Raw genomic sequence first — 24,008 nt, forward strand, 5'->3', positions numbered from 1 at the left:
ATTTTCGGATCATCAAAAATAGAAAAAAAAGACAAAAATTAGACTCGCCATTTACTTATTTAAGTATTTTTTGCCTATTAAAAAGCATTCAACTGAAGACTCATTCCACGCACTTATATAAAAACAAATTAAGGTGCAATATGGACATTATGGACCATGCTGGGCATCCTCTGCACACGGCCATAAACAACCAGAGGAGTCTGTTCAGGGACAGGTTGCTTCTCCCAAAGACAAGAACCAACAGACTTAAAAACTCCTTTGTCCCACAGGCCATCAAACTGTTTAACTCCTCTCTGGAGGGAGAGGGAGGGGAGACAGGAGGACAAAGGAGGGGGGAACAACTAAGCTGTAGTGCCTCTTCACTTCACTGTGCAATAGTTTTTGTTAATATCCAACGGTGCAATAGACTCACAATACTTGAAATGTGCCGTTCCCTTGTATTCTTATTCCTATTTATTCTATTTATCCCTTTTGTAGTCTCTGTATTTATATATGTGTATATGTGGTATATTTCTGCTCACATTCTGCAACTTCTGTCGGTGCTGTGCTATTGGAAACTGAATGAGGGATAAATAAAGTTTCATCTAATCTAATGTAATCTATAGGGCAGTACAGGGCTTTGTATCTACCACTCCGCTGTGATATAACGAGCGGTCACGGTCACGTGGCTTTCCGTTGCCCTGGAGATCCACCCATTTGTAGTTTGAGCAACAGAAGATGCCTGGGACAGTTCAGCCATAACTTTAAACTTCTCCTGCTCATACACGTTTGGAACGATCTTGTCACACTGAAGTGGACGCGCAACGGGATATCATAGCGTGGCTCAAGCACGTTCATCACAGTTTAAACCCCTTGTTTTGCACAACGGAAGCTATTACAAAATTAGCTTTTGTAATAGCTTTAGCCCAGTCGGACTGGGCAGCAAAGGGCTGCTTAAGTGCCGCAAACTCTTCTACTCCGCTACTTGGACCGCTAGCACTGACCATAACTACCGCTTGACAAACTGACCACGCGCACCATACGCATACTTTTTTTTTCTTTTTCAAATCTTCGGATCACGTGCGTACCGACCCGTGGAGTGGGATCGGTTCGGATTTCGGATCAACCGTGATCCGTTCTCTGCAAACTCAGCAGGAATAATTAGTGTGAAGCTTTTAACTCTGCTGAACCTATTTGAATGATGGATCAGCTGAATTGTTTGAAGATGTTGTTCACATGTTTTGAACTGACTAAATATTAATGGACTGAAGCTTCCAGTCACAGTGAATCAGTGTGTGTCAGTGAATGCATTGTGTGTGCTTCATGGCTCCATGTGGTGTACCGATAGTAGAAGTAGAGCAGCTGATGGCAGCTTCCTCTGCCTCACACTGGTATCTGACTGCATTCAGGTGGCACTGAGACTAAGCAGAAAAGAAGAAGCTGATATTTGGACAGCACACATGATGGAAAGGAGGATTTCAGTTGATGTGCACATGAATGATTTGTGTTTCCTCTGCAGGTGAAGGTAGAAAGTGTATGTGAGCTGATGTGAATACAGCATCATGGATCAGTATGAGGGCAGAGAGGAGGGAGTCTTCCCAAACAGAGTCCCCACTCTGTTTGGGAAACATGAGAGCCAGACCAAAGCTCAGAGGTGAGATGACCATCTCTAACTGTCCATGACAACACTCACATCAACCACTCAACCAAACAACAAATACAGAATTAAACAAAAAGAAAATTAAAAATCAAAAGGTGTGTTCTAGTGAACATAAAAAAAAAAAAATCTCAGATGTAATGTTAAAATCTTTTGTGTGATTTGGATCATTTCAAATAAATAAATGTATAATCCAAAAAGTGGCTATATTAATACTGAAACAAACAAGAAAATAAAGAAAAATCTTCCCTTTAAACGAAACTTATAAATTCTTTGACAGGAAAACAAGTATGTTTACCTTATCACGTTTTAGCAGTGTGCGTAGGTGGTTAATAATATAACCAGCGGTGCTGAAGGCACGTTCTGAAGGTGTTCCTGTGGTTGATATACTCAAATATTTCCATGCCATGTCTGACATCAATGGGAAACGTTTTTCATGCATTTTCCTTGAAACCCTTAGTTCAGGGTCAAAGTTTCAAGAAATTCAATCTATCTATCCATTTTCTTCCTCTTATCTGAGGCTAGGCCATAGGAGCAGGAGCCTTAGCAAAGAACTCCCTCACCTCAGCCACATAACAACACCGAGGTATTCTCAGGCCAGGTGCGAGTCTGGTCTCACCAGCGGGATGGGAGTGAGGAGGTTCTCAAAGTATTCCTTCCACCTCCCTACTAAACTCAACTAAGACAAACTAATAATAATAATAACAGAACTTAACATTATCTCAATATATCATAAGCAATCAAAAAACATGAAAGAGTGCTTAGTCTGGTGCTTAGTCTATTTTGGAGGAAAAATTGTCAGTTAAAAGGTTTGTGATTTAGATTCTTTGTTAATTCCAATGCAATTTCCACATCTGAATAATTTTGTTTTTAAGATTTTCTTCCAGCTTTTATAACACTTTCAATCCTTTTCAGCAAAACAACATTTCTTTTTTTCTTAATTGTCAGGACTTGGGATCGCCTGTTATTTCCTCCTCCATTATACACCCATAAGTACTTCCCATCCATGGTTTCAGCGCCTATGGACCTTAGTATTAAGAAAAAACGGCATTCACCTACAAAGAGGTAATCTGTGTCTAAATGTTATTCCCGACTCAGCGTTTCTGAAAAAATTCTCTAACATGTTTAAGGACTGCTCTTTTTTTCCCCATTTCTGTATGTGTGTGTTTGTATATACACGTTAAAAAATTGTTTTAAATTATATATATATATATATATATATATATATAATTTATTTCTTTTTTTCTTCTTCTCAGCATCCAACAAAGAAGCCATTGTGCTAAAATTTCAGCCAGTTGTTTGCCCAACAAGTCCCACAATGCAGCAGGGATGGGTGATGATTTAGAAAAAATCTCAAAATCTTTGGTAGAAGCCATGCTCTACACAGAGTGAGTATTGTGGAGTGCTTAAACACAAAAGAGTTTTATTTTGTTGGGTTGTTTTGTTTCTTTTGTGTAATGTAAACAAAATTGGACCTAGTATAGGATTGATAAATTCAGGAATAATGATAGGCAGCCATACAAGCCATAGACTTCTTTTTGAACTTGGTTTATTGGACATTGGACATGCTCCAGTTAGGGCTGCTCAATTAATTGAATTTTAATCACGATTACGATCTGGGCTTTCAACGATCATTAAAAATGACTGAGCCGATTATTAGCCCCTCCCTCGTGCTTTACTCTCGCGCTGCTCCGTGTGGCAAATCGAGCGCACCTCTCTGCGTTTCGAACACGCGTCACAACAATTAAGAGGACCCGAGGGAAGTTCGGAAAGCTAAGCAGAAGTTATTTGGAGAGGAGAGTGACTGCCGTTGGTTGAAAAGAGAGGTAAAAAAAACCTTCAGTGGTGTGGAAACATTATGGGTTCGCGGAGTCAGACGTGGATCAAGTAGACACAGTGTGTAAACTTTGCTACAGTGTCGTAGCTGCACCACAGAGCAACACTGCAAAGTTCACTAAACATAGATGTTTACATTTTTCATTTATTTTTTATATTGCAAACATTTGCACTGTTATCAGTATTTGCACACTATTTTATATTATTTTTTGACAATCTTTAAAGTCATTATTCAACACATTGTTATTGTTAAATAAATATCGAGATCTCAATTTCAGTGAAAATAATCGTGATTATCATTTTTGCCATAATCGAGCAGCCCTAGCTCCAGTGATATTGGTAAAAATACATCTTTTTAGTATGTAATGCTTAAAGGTGAAAGGTCAGAAATAGGCATGTTGTTATACAAACATCATAAAATATACAATATTTAGTCTCCCTCGGGCAGAATTTTGCTGTCTGTCTTCTTCTTTTTTAAAAAACATAGTTTTAATAAGGGCTTGATTATTTTTTTTATATATTTTTTATTTTTCAAATTTACATTTTATTATTATCAGACAAATTTCTTGTGATTTGGATAGTTTATTTGAATGTAATTTATCCATCATGTCGCTGATTATTGTTGTTGTTTTTGAGCAATTGTCTATTTTTAATGACCTTTTTTATATTTGAAAACACATTTCAAAAAGAAAATGCATTTGTGGAACAGTTTTTCTCTCTAAATGTTGTATCTGAGCATTATCTGAATGTATTTTTCATAATGTTTAGTATAATCTCAGGGAAATCGATTTTTTAAAAATAATCTGCAGTTTTAAAGTAGATTTTACATAAAAATGTGCATTTTTACAATTGTTTTAAATTTTCTTTCAGGGATTTTGCTTCAGGAGACCTTCCGGAATTTGGACAGAGCTATGGGTGCCCACAGACAGACAATACAAGGCATATGGACAATAATGTTGATGAAACATTTTATAACAGAGAGTGAGTATTATGTAATCAGGGTTTGATCATAGTTTAGAGGGTAGAGCGATGTCAGTTTAAAAGTTTGTGATTAAGAGTAAATCCGATGTAATCTTTAAAGATCAGAATTTTTTTAATCTAATGGGGGGTGTCTCGGTAGCCAGACCGATCCCTGGCTCCTGGCCGGCACCCGAGCTCCTCCAGCACGAAGAGCCTAAGTTTTTTTGGGTTTTTTTTTTCATATGCGCGGTTTTGTTTTGACTAGTTTGCTCTCTGTTGTGGGCTTCAGGGTTAGTTGTTTGCTTAGTCCCCTCTTAACTGGGGAAGGACCCTCAACCGTATTCTTTCTTTTTTGTTGTTCTATTTTGTGTTCACAGCTCAGGTTTTACAGTACGTACTCTTCTTTCTCGTTCTCTGCTATTGTAGGCACCATGACCTTTTTTTCTTTGTTTGTTTTTTTTCACATGTGGGAAGCTGAGGTTGCTTGAATATCCATTTTACATCTGTGGGTGGAGTAGATGATTAGTACTCCACATTCTGGTATGTTCGTGGACCATTCGGGGTCTGCAGAAACTCACCACAAGACTTTTTGGAAAGGGAGGAGGTTTCTTTTGCGTTTCTCCAGGAGAGTCATTTAGAGGATAAGGACAACATCAAACTAAAGAGGGGCTGGGTTGGACAGGTGTTTGCAACTTCCTATTCCTCTTTTAGTAGGGGCGTAGCGATCCTGGTTAGTAGTGATGGGTCCTGCAACACTGACGCACTGACGCTTGTATCAAGCTCACCTAGCGATGCCTTTATCGGTGCGTGCGTCGCTTTAAGAAAAAGTCACATGATCGATACAGCTGCTGTATAGCTCATTGCCAACGCGCCAAACTGTGTTTAAAAGGTTCCGCATCCGCATCTGCCAACGGAATGAGTCGCCACCAAAAAAACACGAAATTACTCTCGCAAAGATAAAAAAAACATCTCTCCATATCAAAATGGAGCCCGAAAGAAAAAGAAATGTTTCTGCTGTGTGGGATCATTTTGATCTTTTAACTGCAAATAAGGTAATAGTTTGTTTCAGTGTAATCTACCAGAACAGGAAAAACAGCAATGTGACTTGCAGTGTAAATTATTTATTTCATTTTATGCAGGTTAAATGTTGCATCTGTTCTGCATTTCTTACACAAACAAAAGGACCTCCTCAGTGTTTAGGCATTACAGAGCCAAACATGAAAATGAGGAGACAAACACACCGAGAATGAACACAGGTCGGCCTATATAGACACTGAACAGCTTTGTTATCATTTTTTTTATTAATACATGTTTTATTACTTTCAAATCAAGCATCTAGGAAGACTGCTCTGGACCAGGCAGTCCTGGATTTTATTATAAAGGACTGCCAACCCCTTAGTATTGTGGAGAGTGTCGGAGAGAAACATTCCAAGATCAGAGGATCCTTTAACGTACTGAGGGAACAGGAAGACATCTTATCAGAACCTTTTCCACCTGGCTTTACAGTTTTTGTGTAGCCCAGCTTCATCTGTGCCTGTGAGTTTTCCAAAGCTGGGGAAAACGTGTCAAAAAAAGGCAATAGACTGAATGCAAAAACATTGGATAAACTTATTTTTCTGAATAGAAATTTATAATAAACTCTGAGTCAAATGGGTAATATTACATTCACAATACTTTCATTTTAATTTTCAGTTAATGTCATTCATAATATATTTTAAAGATGTCTACAATATTTGCAATGTAAAAGATATAAAATGATTCCATGGACAGTACAATACCTTACAGTGTATACAAGTATGACTAGGTCATTGAATCAGTATCTGTTGTGAGTCTCAAGTAAGTTGCCTGCAATGATATTTAATGTCCAGCAGGTGTCAGTATGGAGCAAAACAGCAACTGTGTCGACACAGTTTGGGGAATGTGCTGAAACGCTTCACGAGGCCTCAGCTACCCATCACTACTGGTTAGCAAAAAGCTTGCATTCCACTGTCTCAACTGTGTCAAAGATGACCATGGTCACTTTGTAATAATTAAGGGTACACTTCTGGGAAAAGAAGTGACATTTATAAATCTGTACTGTCCACCTGGCTACTCCCCTAGCTTTCTTGCCTCTACTTTTGCCATGTTTGCTGATTTTGCCTCTGCAGACAGCTTTGTAGGTGGGGATTTTAACTGTCACATTGATCCTTTGCTGGATAAGCGGCCAAGTAGTTCCCCTCCCTCGAGCCAGGCCAGAATGCTCACTTCGTTAAGCTCTGACTTTGGTTTCTGTTTGGGGGCAACGACACCCTACCGACTTAGGATTTATATTTTTCTACTCGCCCCTTAAAAGTTGCACCAGAATTGACTATTTGTTCATCCCCACTTCCAAAATTTCCCAGTCTTTCTCTTGTGAGATTGGTAACATTATTTTATTGGACCACGCTTCCCTGTATTTGTCTTACGCCATTTTACGTTTTTTCTGGATGCTGGAGATTTCACTTGTCCCTGCTCAGAGACGAGAAATCTTTTTCGCATCTTAATTCGGAATTCACGAATTAACTCCTCATCCTCAGACAAGCCCTCTATCCTCTGGGAAATGTGTAAAGCCTTTTCCTGCGGTCTGATCATCTCTCTTTGTGGCCTTTAGGAAGCAACAAACGAATTAGCAGTATTTAGCCCTTAAAACCAAGCTGACTGAAGTGGAGAAATGTCATATTGCATCTCCTACATCACATTTACTTAAGGACCTCACCGCCACTTGCACAACCTTAAATATTTTTATGATTCAGAATTCTGAGCATACTCTTAAATTTGCTAAGCAGAGTACACACGATTTTGGTGACAAACCGGGTAGATATCTAGCCAACCTTGTAAGAAGAAGGGCTGAGTATCATGTCATTGTTTCTGTTACCAATCAATGAGGAGTTTGCGTCATTTTACTCTAATTTATATAAAGTAATTTCATCTTTTGGTGCATTTTCAGGCTATAAGATTAACTTTGCCAAGTCAGAGGCTATGCCCCTGGGATCACTGCTGACGATTTTGGTTACAACTGTTTCCTTTCCATTTCGTTGGTCTCCTACTGGTTTTACTTATTTGGGGATACGAGTTTCTCTGGCATTGACCAGTTCTTTGTTTTATGGTGTATTCGTGTTATCTGTTATTTTATATTTTAATCATGCTTTTGATAGGAGTATTGTATTGTATTTTAAAGGGTGTGTGTGTGTGTGCATATTCCTCTTTCTTTGTTTTGCATTCTGATCTGAAGATCAAAGTGATAACAATGCTGTTTAGCGCTATTTAAAACAGTTTTTCTTTGCTGCTATTGTTCTTATTGATGACACATATACATGTAGCGAATGGTATATGGGCATTCTAAATATCAGGTTTCTTTGAAACTCTTAGTTCAGGGTCAAAGTTTCAAGAAATTCAATCTATCGATCCATTTTCTTCCTCTTATCTGAGGCTAGGCCAGGGGTGGGCAATCTCAGTCCACGAGGGCCGGTGTCCCTGCAGGTTTTAGATCTCACCTTGGGTCAACACACCTGAATCACATGATTAGTTTGTTACCAGGCCTCTGGAGAACTTCAGGACATGTTGAGGAGCTAATTTAGCCATTTAAATCAGCTGTGTTGGTTCGAGGACACATCTAAAACCTGCAGGGACACCGGCCCTCGTGGACTGAGATTGCCCACCCCTGGGCTAGGCCATAGGAGCAGGAGCCTTAGCAAAGAACTCCCTCACCTCAGCCACATAACAACACCGAGGTATTCTCAGGCCAGGTGCGAGTCTGGTCTCACCAGCGGGATGGGAGTGAGGAGGTTCTCAAAGTATTCCTTCCACCTCCCTACTAAACTCAACTAAGACAAACTAATAATAATAATAATAGAACTTAACATTATCTCAATATATCATAAGCAATCAAAAAACAAAATAAACTCAAAATGCCGGGTCACAGACCCACCCCCCTGACAACTGCAGACTCAGTTGAAGTCAGCAGCACCCCCAGATCCCCTACACACCGTATGAGTGGAGCATCACTTTCCTCCTGAGTCACCTGACAGCTCTCCTGAATTGCAATTCAAGGCAGTTTGAAAGTCTTGTTACATGGCCTCACTGAACTCAAGTGACATAAAGTCCTACAAATGTAGAAGAGATGGGTATTAAATTTGCTTAACATAGAGCGAGTATGAAGGAGTGCTTAGTCTGGTGCTTAGTCTATTTTGGAGGAAAAATTGTTGTCAGTTAAAAGGTTTGTGATTTAGATTCTTTGTTAATTCCAATGCAATTTCCACATCTGAATAATTTTGTTTTTAAGCTTTTCTTCCAGCTTTTATAACACTTTCAATCCTTTTCAGCAAAACAACATTTTTTTTTCTTAATTGTCAGGACTTGGGACCTGGGATTTCCTCCTCCATTATATACCCATGCGTACTTCCCATACAGGGTTTCAGCGCCTATGGAGCTTGGTATTAAGAAAAAACGGCATCTAAATGATATTCCCAACTCAGCGTTTCTGAAAAAATTCTCTTAACATGTTTAAGGACTGCTCTTTTGTTCCCCATTTCTGTATGTGTGTGTTTGTATATACACGTTATACAATTGTTTTAAATTATATATATATATATATATATATAATTTCTTTCTTTTTTTTTCTTCTCAGCATCCAACAAAGAAGCCATTGTGCTAAAATTTCAGCCAGTTGTTTGCCCAACAAGTCCCACAATGCAGCAGGGATGGGTGATGATTTAGAAAAAATCTCAAAATCTTTTGAAGAAGCCATGCCTGACACAGAGTGAGTATTGTGGAGTGCTTAAACACAAAAGAGTTTTATTTTGTTGTATTGTTTTGTTTCTTTTGTGTAATGTAAACAAAATTGGACCTAGTATAGGATTGATAAATTCAGGAATAATGATAGGCAGCCATACAAGCCATAGACTTCTTTTTGAACTTGGTTTATTGGACATTGGACATGCTCCAGTTAGGGCTGCTCAATTAATCGAATTTTAATCACGATTACGATCTGGGCTTTCAACGATCATTAAAAATGACTGAGCCGATTATTAGCCCCTCCCTCGTGCTTTACTCTCGCGCTGCTCCGTGTGGCAAATCGAGCGCACCTCTCTGCGTTTCGAACACGCCTCACAACAATTAAGAGGACCCGAGGGAAGTTCGGAAAGCTAAGCAGAAGTTATTTGGAGAGGAGAGTGACTGCTGTTGGTTGAAAAGAGAGGTAAAAAAACCTTCAGTGGTGTGGAAACATTATGGGTTCAGTCAGACGTGGATCAAGTAGACACAGTGTGTAAACTTTGCTACAGTGTCGTAGCTGCACCACAGAGCAACACTGCAAAGTTCACTAAACATAGATGTTTACATTTTTCATTTATTTCTTATATTGCAAACATTTGCACTGTTATCAGTATTTGCACACTATTTTATATTATTTTTGACAATCTTTAAAGTCATTATTCAACACATTGTTATTGTTAAATAAATATCGAGATCTCAATTTCAGTGAAAATAATCGTGATTATCATTTTTGCCATAATCGAGCAGCCCTAGCTCCAGTGATATTGGTAAAAATACACCTTTTTAGTATGTAATGCTTAAAGGTGAAAGGTCAGAAATAGGCATGTTGTTATACAAACATCATAAAATATACAATATTTAGTCTCCCTCGGGCAGAGTTTTGCTGTCTGAGTGTCTTCTTCTTTTTTAAAAAACGTAGTTTTTATACTTTCAATGTTTACATTTTAAAACACATTTTATGCCGACTAAAAAAATGCATTATTGTTTTTTCTTTTAGGAAGAACTGGTGTAAAAATTCTGATGTTCTGGAACGTCTACATTCTTTAACTAAACAGAGGTAATCTGTGTCTAAATGCTGTCTCTCTCTGTGTTTTTGAAAAAGTCTCCAACATGTTGTCTGCTCAGATTTTTTTCCACACATATATCAAATGTCATATGTGGAATAAGCAATGTTTTTGTGTGTGTGGGGTAGTATCCATCAGACAGACAGGTTTATAGGACAGAAAATAAATTTAATAAGGGCTTGATTATTTTTTTATATATTTTTTATTTTTCAAATTTATATTTTATTATTATCAGACAAATTGCTTGTGATTTGGATAATTTATTTGAATGTAATTTATCCATCATGTCGCTGATTATTGTTGTTGTTTTTGAGCAATTGTCTATTTTTAATGACCTTTTTTATATTTGAAAACACATTTCAAAAAGAAAATGCATTTGTGGAACAGTTTTTCTCTCTAAATGTTGTATCTGAGCATTATCTGAATGTATTTTTCATAATGTTTAGTATAATCTCAGGGAAATCGATTTTTTAAAAATAATCTACAGTTTTAAAGTAGATTTTACATAAAAATGCGCATTTTTACAATTGTTTTAAATTATATATATATATATATATATATAATTTATTTCCTTTTTTTTTCTTCTCAGCATCCAACAAAGAAGCCATTGTGCTAAAATTTCAGCCAGTTGTTTGCCCAACAAGTCCCACAATGCAGCAGGGATGGGTGATGATTTAGAAAAAATCTCGAAATCTTTAGAATCTTTTGAAGAAGCCATGCTCTACACAGAGTGAGTATTGTGGAGTGCTTAAACACAAAAGAGTTTTATTTTGTTGGGTTGTTTTGTTTCTTTTGTGTAATGTAAACAAAATTGGACCTAGTATAGGATTGATAAATACAGGAATAATGATAGGCAGCCATACAAGCCATAGACTTCTTTTTGAACTTGGTTTTTTGGACATTGGACATGCTCCAGTTAGGGCTGCTCAATTAATCGAATTTTAATCACGATTACGATCTGGGCTTTCAACGATCATTAAAAATGACTGAGCCGATTATTAGCACCTCCCTCGTGCTTTACTCTCGCGCTGCTCCGTGTGGCAAATCGAGCGCACCTCTCTGCGTTTCGAACACGCGTCACAACAATTAAGAGGACCCGAGGGAAGCTCGGAAAGCTAAGCAGAAGTTATTTGGAGAGGAGAGTGACTGCCGTTGGTTGAAAAGAGAGGTAAAAAAAACTTCAGTGGTGTGGAAACATTATGGGTTCGCGGAGTCAGACGTGGATCAAGTAGACACAGTGTGTAAACTTTGCTACAGTGTCGTAGCTGCACCACAGAGCAACACTGCAAAGTTCACTAAACATAGATGTTTACAGTTTTCATTTATTTCTTATATTGCAAACATTTGCACTGTTATCAGTATTTGCACACTATTTTATATAATTTTTTGACAATCTTTAAAGCCATTATTCAACACATTGTTATTGTTAAATAAATATCGAGATCTCAATTTCAGTGAAAATAATCGTGATTATCATTTTTGCCATAATCGAGCAGCCCTAGCTCCAGTGATATTGGTAAAAATACACCTTTTTAGTATGTAATGCTTAAAGGTGAAAGGTCAGAAATAGGCATGTTGTTATACAAACATCATAAAATATACAATATTTAGTCTCCCTCGGGCAGAGTTTTGCTGTCTGTCTTCTTTTTTAAAAAACGTAGTTTTTATACTTTCAATGTTTACATTTCAAAACACATTTTATGCCGACTAAAAAAATGCATTATTGTTTTTTCTTTTAGGAAGAACTGGGGTAAAAATTCTGATGTTCTGGAACGTCTATATTCTTCAGCTACACAGAGGTAATCTGTGTCTAAATGCTGTCCCTCTCTGTGTTTTTGAAAAAGTCTCCAACATGTTGTCTGCTCAGATTTTTTTCCACACATATATCAAATGTCATATGTGGAATAAGCAATGTTTTTGTGTGTGTGGGGTAGTATCCATCAGACAGACAGGTTTATAGGACAGAAAATAAATTTAATAAGGGCTTGATTATTTATTTTTTTTTATATATTTTTTTTTTATTTTTCAAATTTATATTTTATTCTTTACGAGAGGGTTTGTTCCCTGCACCGTAGGGTCGGGGAACGGGTCCTGACTGTCATCTGTGCTTATGCGCCAAGTGGCAGTTCTGAGTACCCAGCCTTCTTAGAGTCCGGTTGGGGGGGGGTGCTGGAAAGTGCTCCTGGAGACCCTGTTTTAATTGGACTTTTGTGCAAATCACAGTTTGGCCATAACAAACACCTTGTTCGAACATAAGAGTGTCCATAAGTGCACGGGGCACCAGGACGCTCTAGGCCGCAGGACGATGATCGATTTTGTAATCGTATCACCAGACCTGCGACCATATGTTCTGGCCACTTGGGTAAAGACAGGGGCTGGGCTGTCAACTGATCACCACCAGTTGGATCAGGTGGCGGGGGAGGACGCTGGACAGACCCGGTGCACCTAAACGCGTAGTGAGGGTGTGCTGGGAATGTCTAGCAGTGGCCCCAGTCCGCGAGATGTTTAACGCACACCTCCGGCAGAGCTTCAACAGCATTCCAAGGGAGACTGGGGACATTGAGTCCAAATGGACCATGTTCAGCATCTCCAATGCCGAACCTGCTGAATTGAGCTGCGGCCGCAAGGTGGTTGGTGCCTGCTGTGGTGGTAATCCCCGAACCCAAATGGTGGACATCAGAGGTGAAGGGAGCCACGAGGCTGAAGAAGGAGTCCTATCGGGCTTGGTTAGCCTGTGGGACTCCAGAGGCCGCCGACAGGTATCGACAGGCCAAGCGGAAAGCGGCTCGGGCAGTGGCTGAAGCAAAAACTCGGGTGTGGGAGGAGTTTGGAGAGGCCATGGAAAAAGACTTTCGGACTGCCTCGAAGAGATTCTGGCAAACCGTCAGGCGTCTCAGGAGGGGAAAGCGGTGCTCTACCTGCACTGTGTATAGTGCTGGCGGAGCGCTGCTGATGTCGACTGAGAAAATTGTCAGGCGGTGGAAGAAATACTTCGAGGACCTCCTTAATCCCACTGACACGTCTTCCGAGGAGGAAGCAGAGTCTGGGGATGAGGGGAATGACCCGCCAATTTCCGGGGGCAAGGTCACGGAGGCAGTTAAGCAACTCCTTGGTGGCAGAGCCCCTGGTGTTGATGTGGTCAAGCCCGAGTTCCTGAAGGCTCTGGATGTTGTAGGGCTGTCTTGGTTGACACGCCTCTGCAATGTTGCGTGGAGATCAGGGGCAGTACCCCTGGACTGGCAGACCGGGGTGGTGGTCCCCATCTTTAAGAAGGGAGACCAGAGGGTGTGCTCCAACTACAGGGGGATCACACTCCTCAGCCTCCTTGGGAAAGTCTATGCCAGGGTGCTGGAAAGGAGAGTTCGTCCGCTAGTAGAACCTCGGATACAGGAGGAACAATGCGGTTTTCGTCCTGGTCGCGGAACACTGGACCAGCTCTTTATCCTCTCAAGGATACTTGAAGGTGCATGGGAGTTTGCCCAACCAGTCTACATGTGTTTTGTGGACTTGGAGAAGGCATTCAACCGTGTCCCTCGGGGTGTCCTGTGGGAGGTGTTGCGGGAGTATGGGGTGTCCCGGTGGGTGATGGGCTCCTGGGTAAGGTGTTCCGGGCATGTCCCACCGGGAGGAGGCCCTGGGGCAGACCCAGGACACACTGGAGAGATTATATCTCTCAGCTGGCCTGGGAACGCCTTGGTGTTCCCCCGGATAAGCTGGAGGAGGTGGCTGGGGAGAGGGAGGTCTGGTCTGCTTAGGCTGCTTCCCCCATAAAGCGGATGAAGATGGATGGATGGATGGATTTTATTATTATCAGACAAATTGCTTGTGATTTGGATAATTTATTTGAATGTAATTTATCCATCATGTCGCTGATTATTGTTGTTGTTATTGAGCAATTGTCTATTTTTAATGACCTTTTTTATATTTGAAAACACATTTCAAAAAGAAAATGCATTTGTGGAACAGTTTTTCTCTCTAAATGTTGTATCTGAGCATTATCTGAATGTATTTTTCATAATGTTTAGTATAATCTCAGGGAAATCGATTTTTTAAAAATAATCTACAGTTTTAAAGTAGATTTTACATAAAAATGTGCATTTTTACAATTGTTTTAAATTTTCTTTCAGGGATTTTGCTTCAGGAGACCTTCCGGAATTTGGACAGAGCTATGGGTGCCCACAGACAGACAATACAAGGTTTATTGACAATAATGTTGATGAAACATTTTATAACAGAGAGTGAGTATTATGGAGGGTGTAATCAGGGTTTGATCACATTTTAGAGGGTAGAGTGGCGTCAGTTTAAAAGTTTGTGATTCCAGTTAATTGTGATGTAATTGCAAAATCTCTGACTTTTGCAATTCTGTATTATTATTGTTATTATCATCATCATCATCATCATCATCATCATTATTATTATTATTATTAATAGTATTACTTTTTTAAGTTCACTTTTTTAAATTAATTTTACAAAAGTTTTAGATTTAATAACAGATTTTTTAAAAATATTTTGAAACCATAAACTGGATCCATTCATAGCCTAAAGCCTACTTTACCTATAAACTGACAAAGGAAACACGGAAATCACTTTAGTTTTTCACAGATCAAAGTAAAAGAAGTTTTGATTGATTGAACACGTGTTCCTAGTGTTTGTTCTGTGTTCTACCACCTCTGCTAATCCAATAGTGTTACGGAATCTTAGGAGCAGGTTACAATCAAGTGTAACAACATTTATACATTTTCTCCATCACTAAATTAGTATGTGCGCATTCCTGTGACAATTTGAAGCAACAGGGACTCTATAATGCACTTAAAAGTTGCTGCAAATAAAACAATTCTAATTCTAATTTAAATATCTTTGGAACCACAAGAAAACCAGCAGTCTGAGAGCAAAGTGCTCTATTGGGATGATAGAAGATTTTATGGTAATTAGGTTAAGATGGGGCCTGGTCATTTAAGACCTTGTATGTAAGAAGAAGGACTGGGGTTTAACAGGACAACAGAGATGTTTTCACTGTCACAGACCAAGAAGATCATTTGTAACCTTCACTAAAGCTGTTTCTGTGCTGTGATGAGCTCTGAAACCTGACTGAAACTTCTCAAATAAACCACTGCAGATGATCTGTTAGCTGTTTTACAACTACTCTTTCAAGACTTAAGAAGTCACTTGGAAAACTTTTGAGAAAACGTTTTCTCTCTGGAAAACATTATGTCCATGTGGTGGGGCGTGGTCTGTGGTGGCGTGCAGGGAGGGCGGACGCACCTGCACGGCATCCGCAATCACGCCCGCCAGGTTAAAACACGGGGACTCAGGTGTTTGTTGTAATATGGTGTGTGGTGTGATGCAAATATTAAAAAAAATGGCTCAGAACACTGATCCCTGGACCCGCCGTGCCTTATTCATGCCACAGTGGTGCCGAAACCCAGGAGGCGGCACGGCGGGTTCTTATCGGAACCAGGGAGTGGAGGAGCTGGCCCAGAGGGTGGCCGAAATGGCGGCCGCCCAGCGGGAGCAGGCGGCGGAGGTGCGTCGCCAGCAGCCAGAGCTGCAGGACCAGTCCGAGCGCCACCTGCAACGCATTGGGGAGCTGGCGGTGCTGCTCTGGGCCTGGGCGCCACCCCCACAGGTGTGTCCCGAGGACAGTGAAGCGGTGGAGGAGCAGCGTGGGGCACCTCAGCAGCCGGACGTGGCAGACAAGGCACGCAGGGTTCTGCGCCTGCCGGAGGAGGGGGAACAGCCGGATGTAGGGCTGCTCCTGCCGGGAGCGGTGGAGGAGCCGCTCCAACCGGAGGCGGCGGACGAGGTGCGTGAGGGTCTGCGCCAGCTGGAGGAGGAGCTGCGCGAGGGGCTGGTCAAGCCGGGAGTGGTAACGTTGGCAGCGGTGACGGAGGAGCAGAGCGAGGGGCTGCTGGAGCCGCTCCCGCCCACGGTGGACGAGCCGCTCCCGCCCGCGGTGGACGAGCCGCCCCCGCCCGCGGTGGACGAGCCGCTCCCGCCCGCGGTGGACGAGCCGCCCCCGCCAGCGGTGGACGAGCCGCTCCCGCCCCTGCCAGCGGTGGACGAGCCGCTCCAGCCGGAAGAGGTGGAGAAACCGGGAGGGGAGATGGTGGTCCCCGTGCCAGGAGAGCCTGCGCGACCTGGGCCCGAGGTCGAGGATCGAGCGGCCCCGGAGCGTCAGATGCGCCCGGTAGTGAGCCCCTCCCGGGGCCGGCAGGGTCGTGCCGGCTTGCTAGGTAGCCGGCCTCCAGACCAGTTTCGCTGCTGCTGCTGGAGGCGTGGCCGACCCCCGGACAAGCCTCGCCGCCATTTGAGGTGTGGGCGGCCTTCGCAAAGGACTTTGCTCTGTTCCCAGGTTGGGAACCGGTGGGGTGGGGGCGTAGGTTCGGCCGGATGACTCCCCGGCCTCAATCGGGCGATGGGGGTGTGTGGTGGGGCGTGGTCTGCGGTGGCGTGCAGGGAGGGCGGACGCACCTGCACGGCATCCGCAATCACGCCCGCCAGGTTAAAACACGGGGACTCAGGTGTGTGTTGTAATATGGTGTGTGATGTGATGCAAATATTAAAAAAAATGGCTCAGAACACTGATCCCTGGACCCGCCGTGCCTTATTCATGCCACAGTCCACAAGAACAGAATAAACTTTGTGGGATACATGTTCAAGTTTTTTTTTAAATGGAAGGTTGGAGATGGACCTATTAGTAAAGAAAGCTGGGTTAAGTGATTTTTATGTCATGGTCAAACTACTGCCAGCTTGTAGGCCTGTGGTACATAGCCGATAAATAGAGAAAGGTTGATTAATTGATTAATGATCTGACTTCTTTGAGTAGTCCTATGGGAATGAGGTCCAAAAAACACTTTGATGGTTTTGAGTAATTTAAGTAATTAATCAAGCCAATTTAGAAAGATCAATTGCTGAAATGAGTCTTAATAAATATCAGTTGTATTCTAGCACCCAAAGGACACACACTATCTTTCAAGGACAATAGATTGATGTGAAGGTCAAAGTGATAATAACGCATGTATAGAGGTATTTAAAACAGTTTCTTGCTGCTATTGTTTGCATTTATGACATATAGTCATGTAGTAAATGGTATATGTGTGTTCTAAATATCAGGTTGATGTAGACTGAAGCCACGATTAATGGCAGGATTTCTTTGACCAGTCTTGTAGGAATAAAGTCTAAAAGACATCTTGATAGTTTGGCGGCAGTAATAACTGAAGTTAACTAATAAAAATCAATTGGGAAAAAAATGACTCTAAATAAATATCAATAATAACTGTAGATAATGATACAGCTGTGAGATGGCCGGGGTCTTTCTGTGTGGAGTTTGCATGTTCTCCCCGTGTTTGCGTGGGTTCCCTCCGGGTACTCCGGCTTCCTCCCACCATCCAAAGACATGCAGCTTGTGGGGATAGGTTAATTGAGCAATCCAAATTGCCCATAGGTGTGAATGCGAGTGCGAATGTTTGTCTGTCTCTTTGTGTTAGCCCTGCGGCAAACAGGCGACCTGTCTAGGGTGTACCCCGCCTTTTGCCCTATGACAGCTGGGATAGGCTCCAGTGCCCACGACCCTGAAAAGGATAAGCGGAAGCAAATGGATGGATGCTCGCCTTTTGAAGGAATTCATTGTTACCTTGTTTAGTTAGTAATAAACCTTGAAGTATAACATTTAGCATGGAGAAATGTACAGCACAGTTTTTATATTTTCAGAACAATGCCACAACAATACCATACATTTTTACAAAATTTCACACTACATTAACAATGATATAATAAAAGATAATAATTATATTTCTCTTAATAATGTGAAATTGTGAAACAGAATCTTTACATCTAGCATTTTTTTTTTCAGGATTCTTCCTCTACAAGGCTTTACTGGCACTGTGCCCAGTTATGTGTCCGTACAAAGTGATTTTTCAAAGGATATGGGAATTGATTTCAAGGAAAGACAGCATTTTGCCACGGAGAGGTAATCTGTGTCTAAATTGTGTTCCTGATTCTGTGTTTCTAAATAGATTTTCCAACATTTTTAATGTCAGCTAGCTTTTTTGGCCAGACATTTCTATATTAATACATGGATGATTGTATGTTTTGTTTTCTTTGCCAGGACCCATCATATGCAGAATTTGAATGGGTCTGTAGTCAGCCGCCTGTCCTTACAGAGTGATTTTTCAAAGGATATGGGAATTGATTTTAAGGAAAGACAGCATTTTGCCACGGAGAGGTAATCTGTGTCTAAATTGTGTTCCTGATTCTGTGTTTCTAAATAAATTTTCCAACATTTTTAATGTCAGCTAGCTTTTTTGGCCAGACATTTCTAAAATACTGTAATATATGGATGATAGTATGTTTTGTTTTCTTTGTCAGGACCCATTATATGCAGAATTTGGATGGGTCTGTAGTCAGCCACCTGTCCTTACAGAGTGACTTTTCAAAGGATATGGGAATTGATTTTAAGGAAAGACAGCATCGTGTCAGGAAGAGGTAATCTGTCTCTCAACCTTGTTACTGATTTTCCATCAAATTTAATTTAAACTTTTTCCCTTTTTCCCCCACACACATTTCCATGTTCATATGTGAACTGGTCTGTTTACCACAAACACAGACATCAAAAGTATATGAAAGAATAGATGTTGTAGTTTTTACTGAAAATGGATGATAAATTGTCAGTTAAATAGTCAAAGGAGCTTGCAAAGAAAAGCGTCTGGACTTCTTTAAGTTGCTTGAAGACGTTTCACCTCTCATCCGAGAAGCTTCTTCAGTTCTAAGGTCAAATGGTGGAGAGTCCCAGATATAAACCTGGTGGGAGTGTCCCCCCACAGAGGGACAAAAGGACCCCCTGATGATCCTCTAATCAGGGGGTCCTTTTGTCCCTCTGTGCTCCTTTGACTACGAAGACCTGTCAAAGGAGCACAGTCAGAAGGGTCCTATGCACATACTTTAGCAGTGCCAAGCTGAATTTACCCTTTGTTGGACTAGTCACAGTTGGCCAAAGGTTTCTTTCTGATCCTTATTGTTACATATTCAAAAAGTATTGATCAACATATGTTCATACAACAAGTGGCACAACTTTTTCATTGTTATAGTGGGAGATATATATCACCTAAATATATGGTCCGTGTGATTTGAACATGCAGGTTAAATGCTTAACACAGTGACTTCACTATAAAAACACTTCATTGTGAGTATGCATAGTTTGCATTAGTAGATATAATTACATACAATTTATGAGAGTAACTATGATTACATGTCTAGTGTATACTAGAGATGGCACGATACCACTTTTTTATGTCCGATACCGATATCATAAATTTGGATATCTGCCGATATGAATCCGATATAGTGTATTTTTTAATCAATAAAACTGTTTTTTAATATATTGCTGCATTTTGCCTAAGTTCATACTCAAGTTTAAAAAACAACAACAACACCAAAGCTATTCTGTTATACCTGTATACAAAAGAAATATTTCATAGCTCAGAAATACTGATCGATCTAATAAACTTAAACCTACACCATCCTCCCTATTCTGTTATTTTAAAGAGTTCTTAGCTCAAATATTAAGCAACCTAACTAATAGGGTTTCAAATCCCAGCAACAAAAACAAAAAAATAGGGAACCACCCCTCACGCTCCACCTCATGATGCTTAATCGACGTAATCAACTTTAATTTGATGCAGTGTGGAAAAAAAATGCACAGAAATACAGGAAAAAGTACAATAGCTTACTAGGGTATATTACTTACTTAACAGTTACTATATACAGTAATGGACTTCTATTAATTTTACATCAAATTAAAACTTTGGGTGTAAGATTCAGATAATTATTTAATAAAAGCTAGACATTTTAAATGAGAATAAGAAAGAAAAGTATGTCTTTGTGCCCCCTTTTCCCTGTTAATGCTCTATCGGCCCCCTGGCTAAACCGTGCTAGATCCGCCCCTGCACAGTTACGTCAGCTACGTAGAAAAAGATCCTGGTGTAGAAAGTAATATTAAATAAATTCTAACAACAGCTTATCAAGTCTTTCTGGTGCAAAGTGGGCCAAAAACAAACAAGAGAGACGGACTCGCGGCAGAAAAGCCGATCAGCTGATCATTAAGCAGTTTCACGATTGAAGTAGCAACAGGAGAGAGAGACAGAAGAGGCAGTCGCTCCATATATCGGTTGTTAAACGTAACGTGGGAATGCTTTACAAACATTCAGAGATGAACTTAAACACTTGCTTTACTTCTCTCGGGGATAACTTTCTCGGAGATGAAATGCCGGATTGGTAGCGAGGCTCTAAATGCTAAACCAGACCGCCGACAAGTCTCGCACGCCACAGCTGCTCTATCACGTGACGCATACTGCTCCAGCGTGCTAAGGTTAGAGGCGAGTTACGGCGTGTCGCAAGTTTTGTGAGGCGCTTTCATGACATATAATGGATTGGATTACATTTTTTATTTCTCTCCGATATCCAATCCAGTAATTTAGGTCAGTATCGGACCAATACGTAATATTGGATTGGTCCATCTCTAGTGTATACAGTTACATATGTCATAATAAAATCCACAACATTATCACTTTTAAAAAAGCTATAAGTATAAATGATTTTACAGAAAATTTTTAAAAGTTAAGAGTTGTTTTTTTTTTCTTTTTTTCCCCCCTTTAGGATTTCTTCTTACAACAATCCAAAAGACATGAATATTAATACTAAGAACAGACGACGTCCTGCCAGGAAGAGGTAATCTGTGTCTAAATGTTGTCTCACACTCATTTTTATGTGCATATAAGCTTTTTCTTTTATTCCCTAGTTCACTCTAATTTGTTCTCTCCAGTTCCCTGTTAATAAGCCAACTGCCGAGAACAGCCTTATTCTTCTTAGAATATTTCTGACCAGCATTTCAATGGGATGTCTTTATAGTGAGAATTCAGTGTCAACTTTACCTTCTTTGGGAATAACTTGTTGGTGACACAGTTCTGTTCAGATTTAAAGAACTAATGTTGAACTTATGCCTGTATAAACTTCTTGATGTTTTTTTTTTAATTTTCTTTATTCAATTCTAATAATTCATATATTTTTTCCTTTATTTTTGAAGAAGGTTCCAGGAAAATTTGCTTAATTTGGAAATAATGGGATAATATTAAATGGTCTTTTTAATTTAACCACAATCCAGTTTTTTTTTATAGCGCCGAATCTCAACAGCTGCCTGAAGGTGCTGAAATAAATGTTTTTAACCAGACTCAGGACTTGTACGCTCACAAATATCTGATTGTAAAAGAATTTGCTTAGAGTTTGACTTAAATCAGCACTGTGTATATTTTTAATTTATTCAGTGTGTGAGCTTTCACTGAATTTAACAGTCTGGCCCTGCGGGGAAAAATAATAATGCAGCCCATCCCTACACTGGAGCATGAAATGTAAACAGTCTGTAGTTGAAAAAAGATAATTTCCTCCTCTTAGAGTAATGCTTTGGAAAATTTGCAGCGTCCAGCTGTTTGGGGGAATTACAGGCTGTAACCACAAATCTGAGTCTGTAGTAAGACCAAGTGTTTTTGAGGCTCCTCAGGCAGCCTGTAGTGGCAGATTGCTCTTTGCTGCCAGCCTTGGCTTGTTAAACGTGTGCTCATTTTGATAAGGAGCCATTGGTCCAATACCTGGCATTTTTCTCTGTCTGATCTCATTAAAGACTACAAAGAAAGAATGTAATACTCTTACTAAGAAAAGTGCCCCCTGTGCAAATAGTTGAGATAGCTGGTTTGCACTTTGTTAGCACTAGACACACTCTTTCCTGGTGTAATAGACCCCAGCCTTATATATCAGGGCTCTAGAATAACTTTTTGACATGGACGCGCCTAAAATTTAGGCGCACCGGCGCACTCAAATTTTTCAACCGCATCGCTTAACACCGCAGTTTTACATGTGCACTTTCTTTGGGGGGGGAAGTCCATACAGACAATATTCATTTCTAAATTATTAACTAACAAACTTGTGCTTAAAGTGCTTTGTCAATATTGAGAAATTTGTTAAACTTAATCATCATCTCGGCCTCGTCTGACGACCTGTTTGCTGCTGTCTGGGGAGGGGACACTTGGGCAGTGCATTTACTGCAGCATATAATGTGTTTTCTGGATACTCTGTGCTTTTTCAGCATTCAAAGATTGATGGCACCGTGTCAGAGCACTGGCTATGAATTTCAGACGGATCAGGCCTTAACAAAAATGTTCTCAATCGTTCTTTTCATCTTTTCTTATTACCCACAGCTACATCCACTTCTCTCAGGCCTAGGCTGCTCACTAGGGCTGGGTATCATCACTGATTTCTATAATCCATTCGATTCCGGTTCTCAAAGTCCTGATTCGATTCAATTTAGCCTCAGACAGTCAGAAATATTATAATTCTGATCATTTATCAGTACTGATACACGTGCGACTTCATCAGAATTGTGAACATCACAGCAGATGCCTTTGTGTGAAAGTAACTGAGAATAAAACACAGAAAAACATGAAGGAGATTTTCCTGGTCTGGCTTTTTATAGCAGATAACCTTAAAAATATTCTGCAATATTCTGCAATTTTGCATAATTTTAAGAAGTTTAAATTTCTTCAGTATTGAACAGCAGAAATTAGTCTTTCTTGTCTGAGGACATTTAAGTGAAAAAAGAAAAAGACAGTGCTGTAAACAACGGTAGACTGGTGGGTAATAAGCGAATGAACAATGCAGAAAACAGATTTGAGACGGGACACTGTTCTTGAAGTACACAGAGAGAAAGAGCTGTGCATGAAGTGTGATTTTTATCGTGGTGGAAGCAAAACAGCAAAAGTCAGAGGGAATTCATGACGAGAGAGAGACAAAACCTGCAGCTCAGAATCTAGCGCAAAAAAGACGTAAACACAGCGCGGACGGTGGGCTCGGAGAGCTCTGACAGCATGTCCGTGTACGGGCCGTCGGGTGAGAAAGCCAAGAAAGACGAAGCTGATTCTGATGCGTCGGGTCGCCCTGTGTTTACGTCTTTGTGTGGAATCCGTTAATGAATTGATATCGCCTTATTCAAGCTATATTATTCAAGCTAATATATATATATATATATATATATATATATATATATATATATATATATATATATATATATATATTAGCTTGAATATATATATATATATATATATATATTTTCTATATATAGAAAATATATATATTGTATAGGATAAAGGTATAATCATCTCTTAGTTTACTCAGAATGCACAGAGTGTATATTTGTTAATAATTTGAATCATTTTGGATAAGGATAAGTGTAAGATAATGGGGAATTTCAGTTTTTACTTTATAATTTGTTTAGTGTAAGATTTACAGTTAAATTGTATTTTTTCTTGCCTTATTTAATTTTTACATACTGTTCCTTTAACACACGGTAACTGTGCACGGGGGGAGCGTTTTTTTGCGACGGACAGTGTGGAGCAACGGGGGCTTTAACTAGCTGTGGAGAAAAACAGTTTCTTACCGTGTTTGTAGTGTACATGAACATTCAAATGGATCACTGTATTTATGGATCACTGTGGAAATAAATGTTTGCCTGTTTGTTTTTCGACTACAAGCGGACTTTGTGGATTGTGTTCAACTGCACTAAGACACGCGTACGGCCCGACTACCAGCTAGTGCTTCCGCGGTAATATTTATTTTCTATATATATATATATATATATATATATATATATATATTAGGGGTGCAACGATACACAAAAT

The 24,008-nt window shown here is 40.1% G+C and overlaps 2 protein-coding genes across 15 annotated transcripts in view; one reads left to right on the top strand and one right to left on the bottom strand.

Moving 5' to 3' along the window:
- The window catches only part of LOC146521506 (V-set domain containing T-cell activation inhibitor 1-like), a 216,209-nt gene that overhangs the window by 104,383 nt on the left and 87,818 nt on the right, over positions 1–24,008 (bottom strand). The window lies entirely within an intron of this gene.
- The window catches only part of LOC146521511 (uncharacterized), a 44,299-nt gene that overhangs the window by 8,744 nt on the left and 11,547 nt on the right, over positions 1–24,008 (top strand). For 5 of the 14 annotated variants that reach the window (XM_085154898.1, XM_085154910.1, XM_085154905.1 and 2 more), the window contains exons 3-15: positions 1,499–1,633; positions 2,585–2,701; positions 2,893–3,024; positions 4,343–4,453; positions 9,078–9,209; positions 10,221–10,280; positions 10,877–11,017; positions 12,027–12,086; positions 14,415–14,525; positions 18,140–18,256; positions 18,395–18,511; positions 18,655–18,771; positions 20,941–21,012. In XM_085154898.1, the coding sequence (XP_085011024.1) occupies positions 1,542–1,633; positions 2,585–2,701; positions 2,893–3,024; positions 4,343–4,453; positions 9,078–9,209; positions 10,221–10,280; positions 10,877–11,017; positions 12,027–12,086; positions 14,415–14,525; positions 18,140–18,256; positions 18,395–18,511; positions 18,655–18,771; positions 20,941–21,012 (1,379 nt within the window). In that variant the 5' untranslated portion in view covers positions 1,499–1,541. The remainder of the gene's footprint in view (positions 1–1,498; positions 1,634–2,584; positions 2,702–2,892; positions 3,025–4,342; positions 4,454–9,077; positions 9,210–10,220; positions 10,281–10,876; positions 11,018–12,026; positions 12,087–14,414; positions 14,526–18,139; positions 18,257–18,394; positions 18,512–18,654; positions 18,772–20,940; positions 21,013–24,008) is intronic. The other 9 variants (XM_085154899.1, XM_085154903.1, XM_085154901.1 and 6 more) reach the window with 9 other exon arrangements.

The sequence above is a fragment of the Neolamprologus multifasciatus genome, chromosome 3 (assembly GCF_963576455.1).
Source record: "Neolamprologus multifasciatus chromosome 3, fNeoMul1.2, whole genome shotgun sequence".
In the NCBI taxonomy this organism is placed as follows: Eukaryota; Metazoa; Chordata; class Actinopteri; order Cichliformes; family Cichlidae; genus Neolamprologus; species Neolamprologus multifasciatus.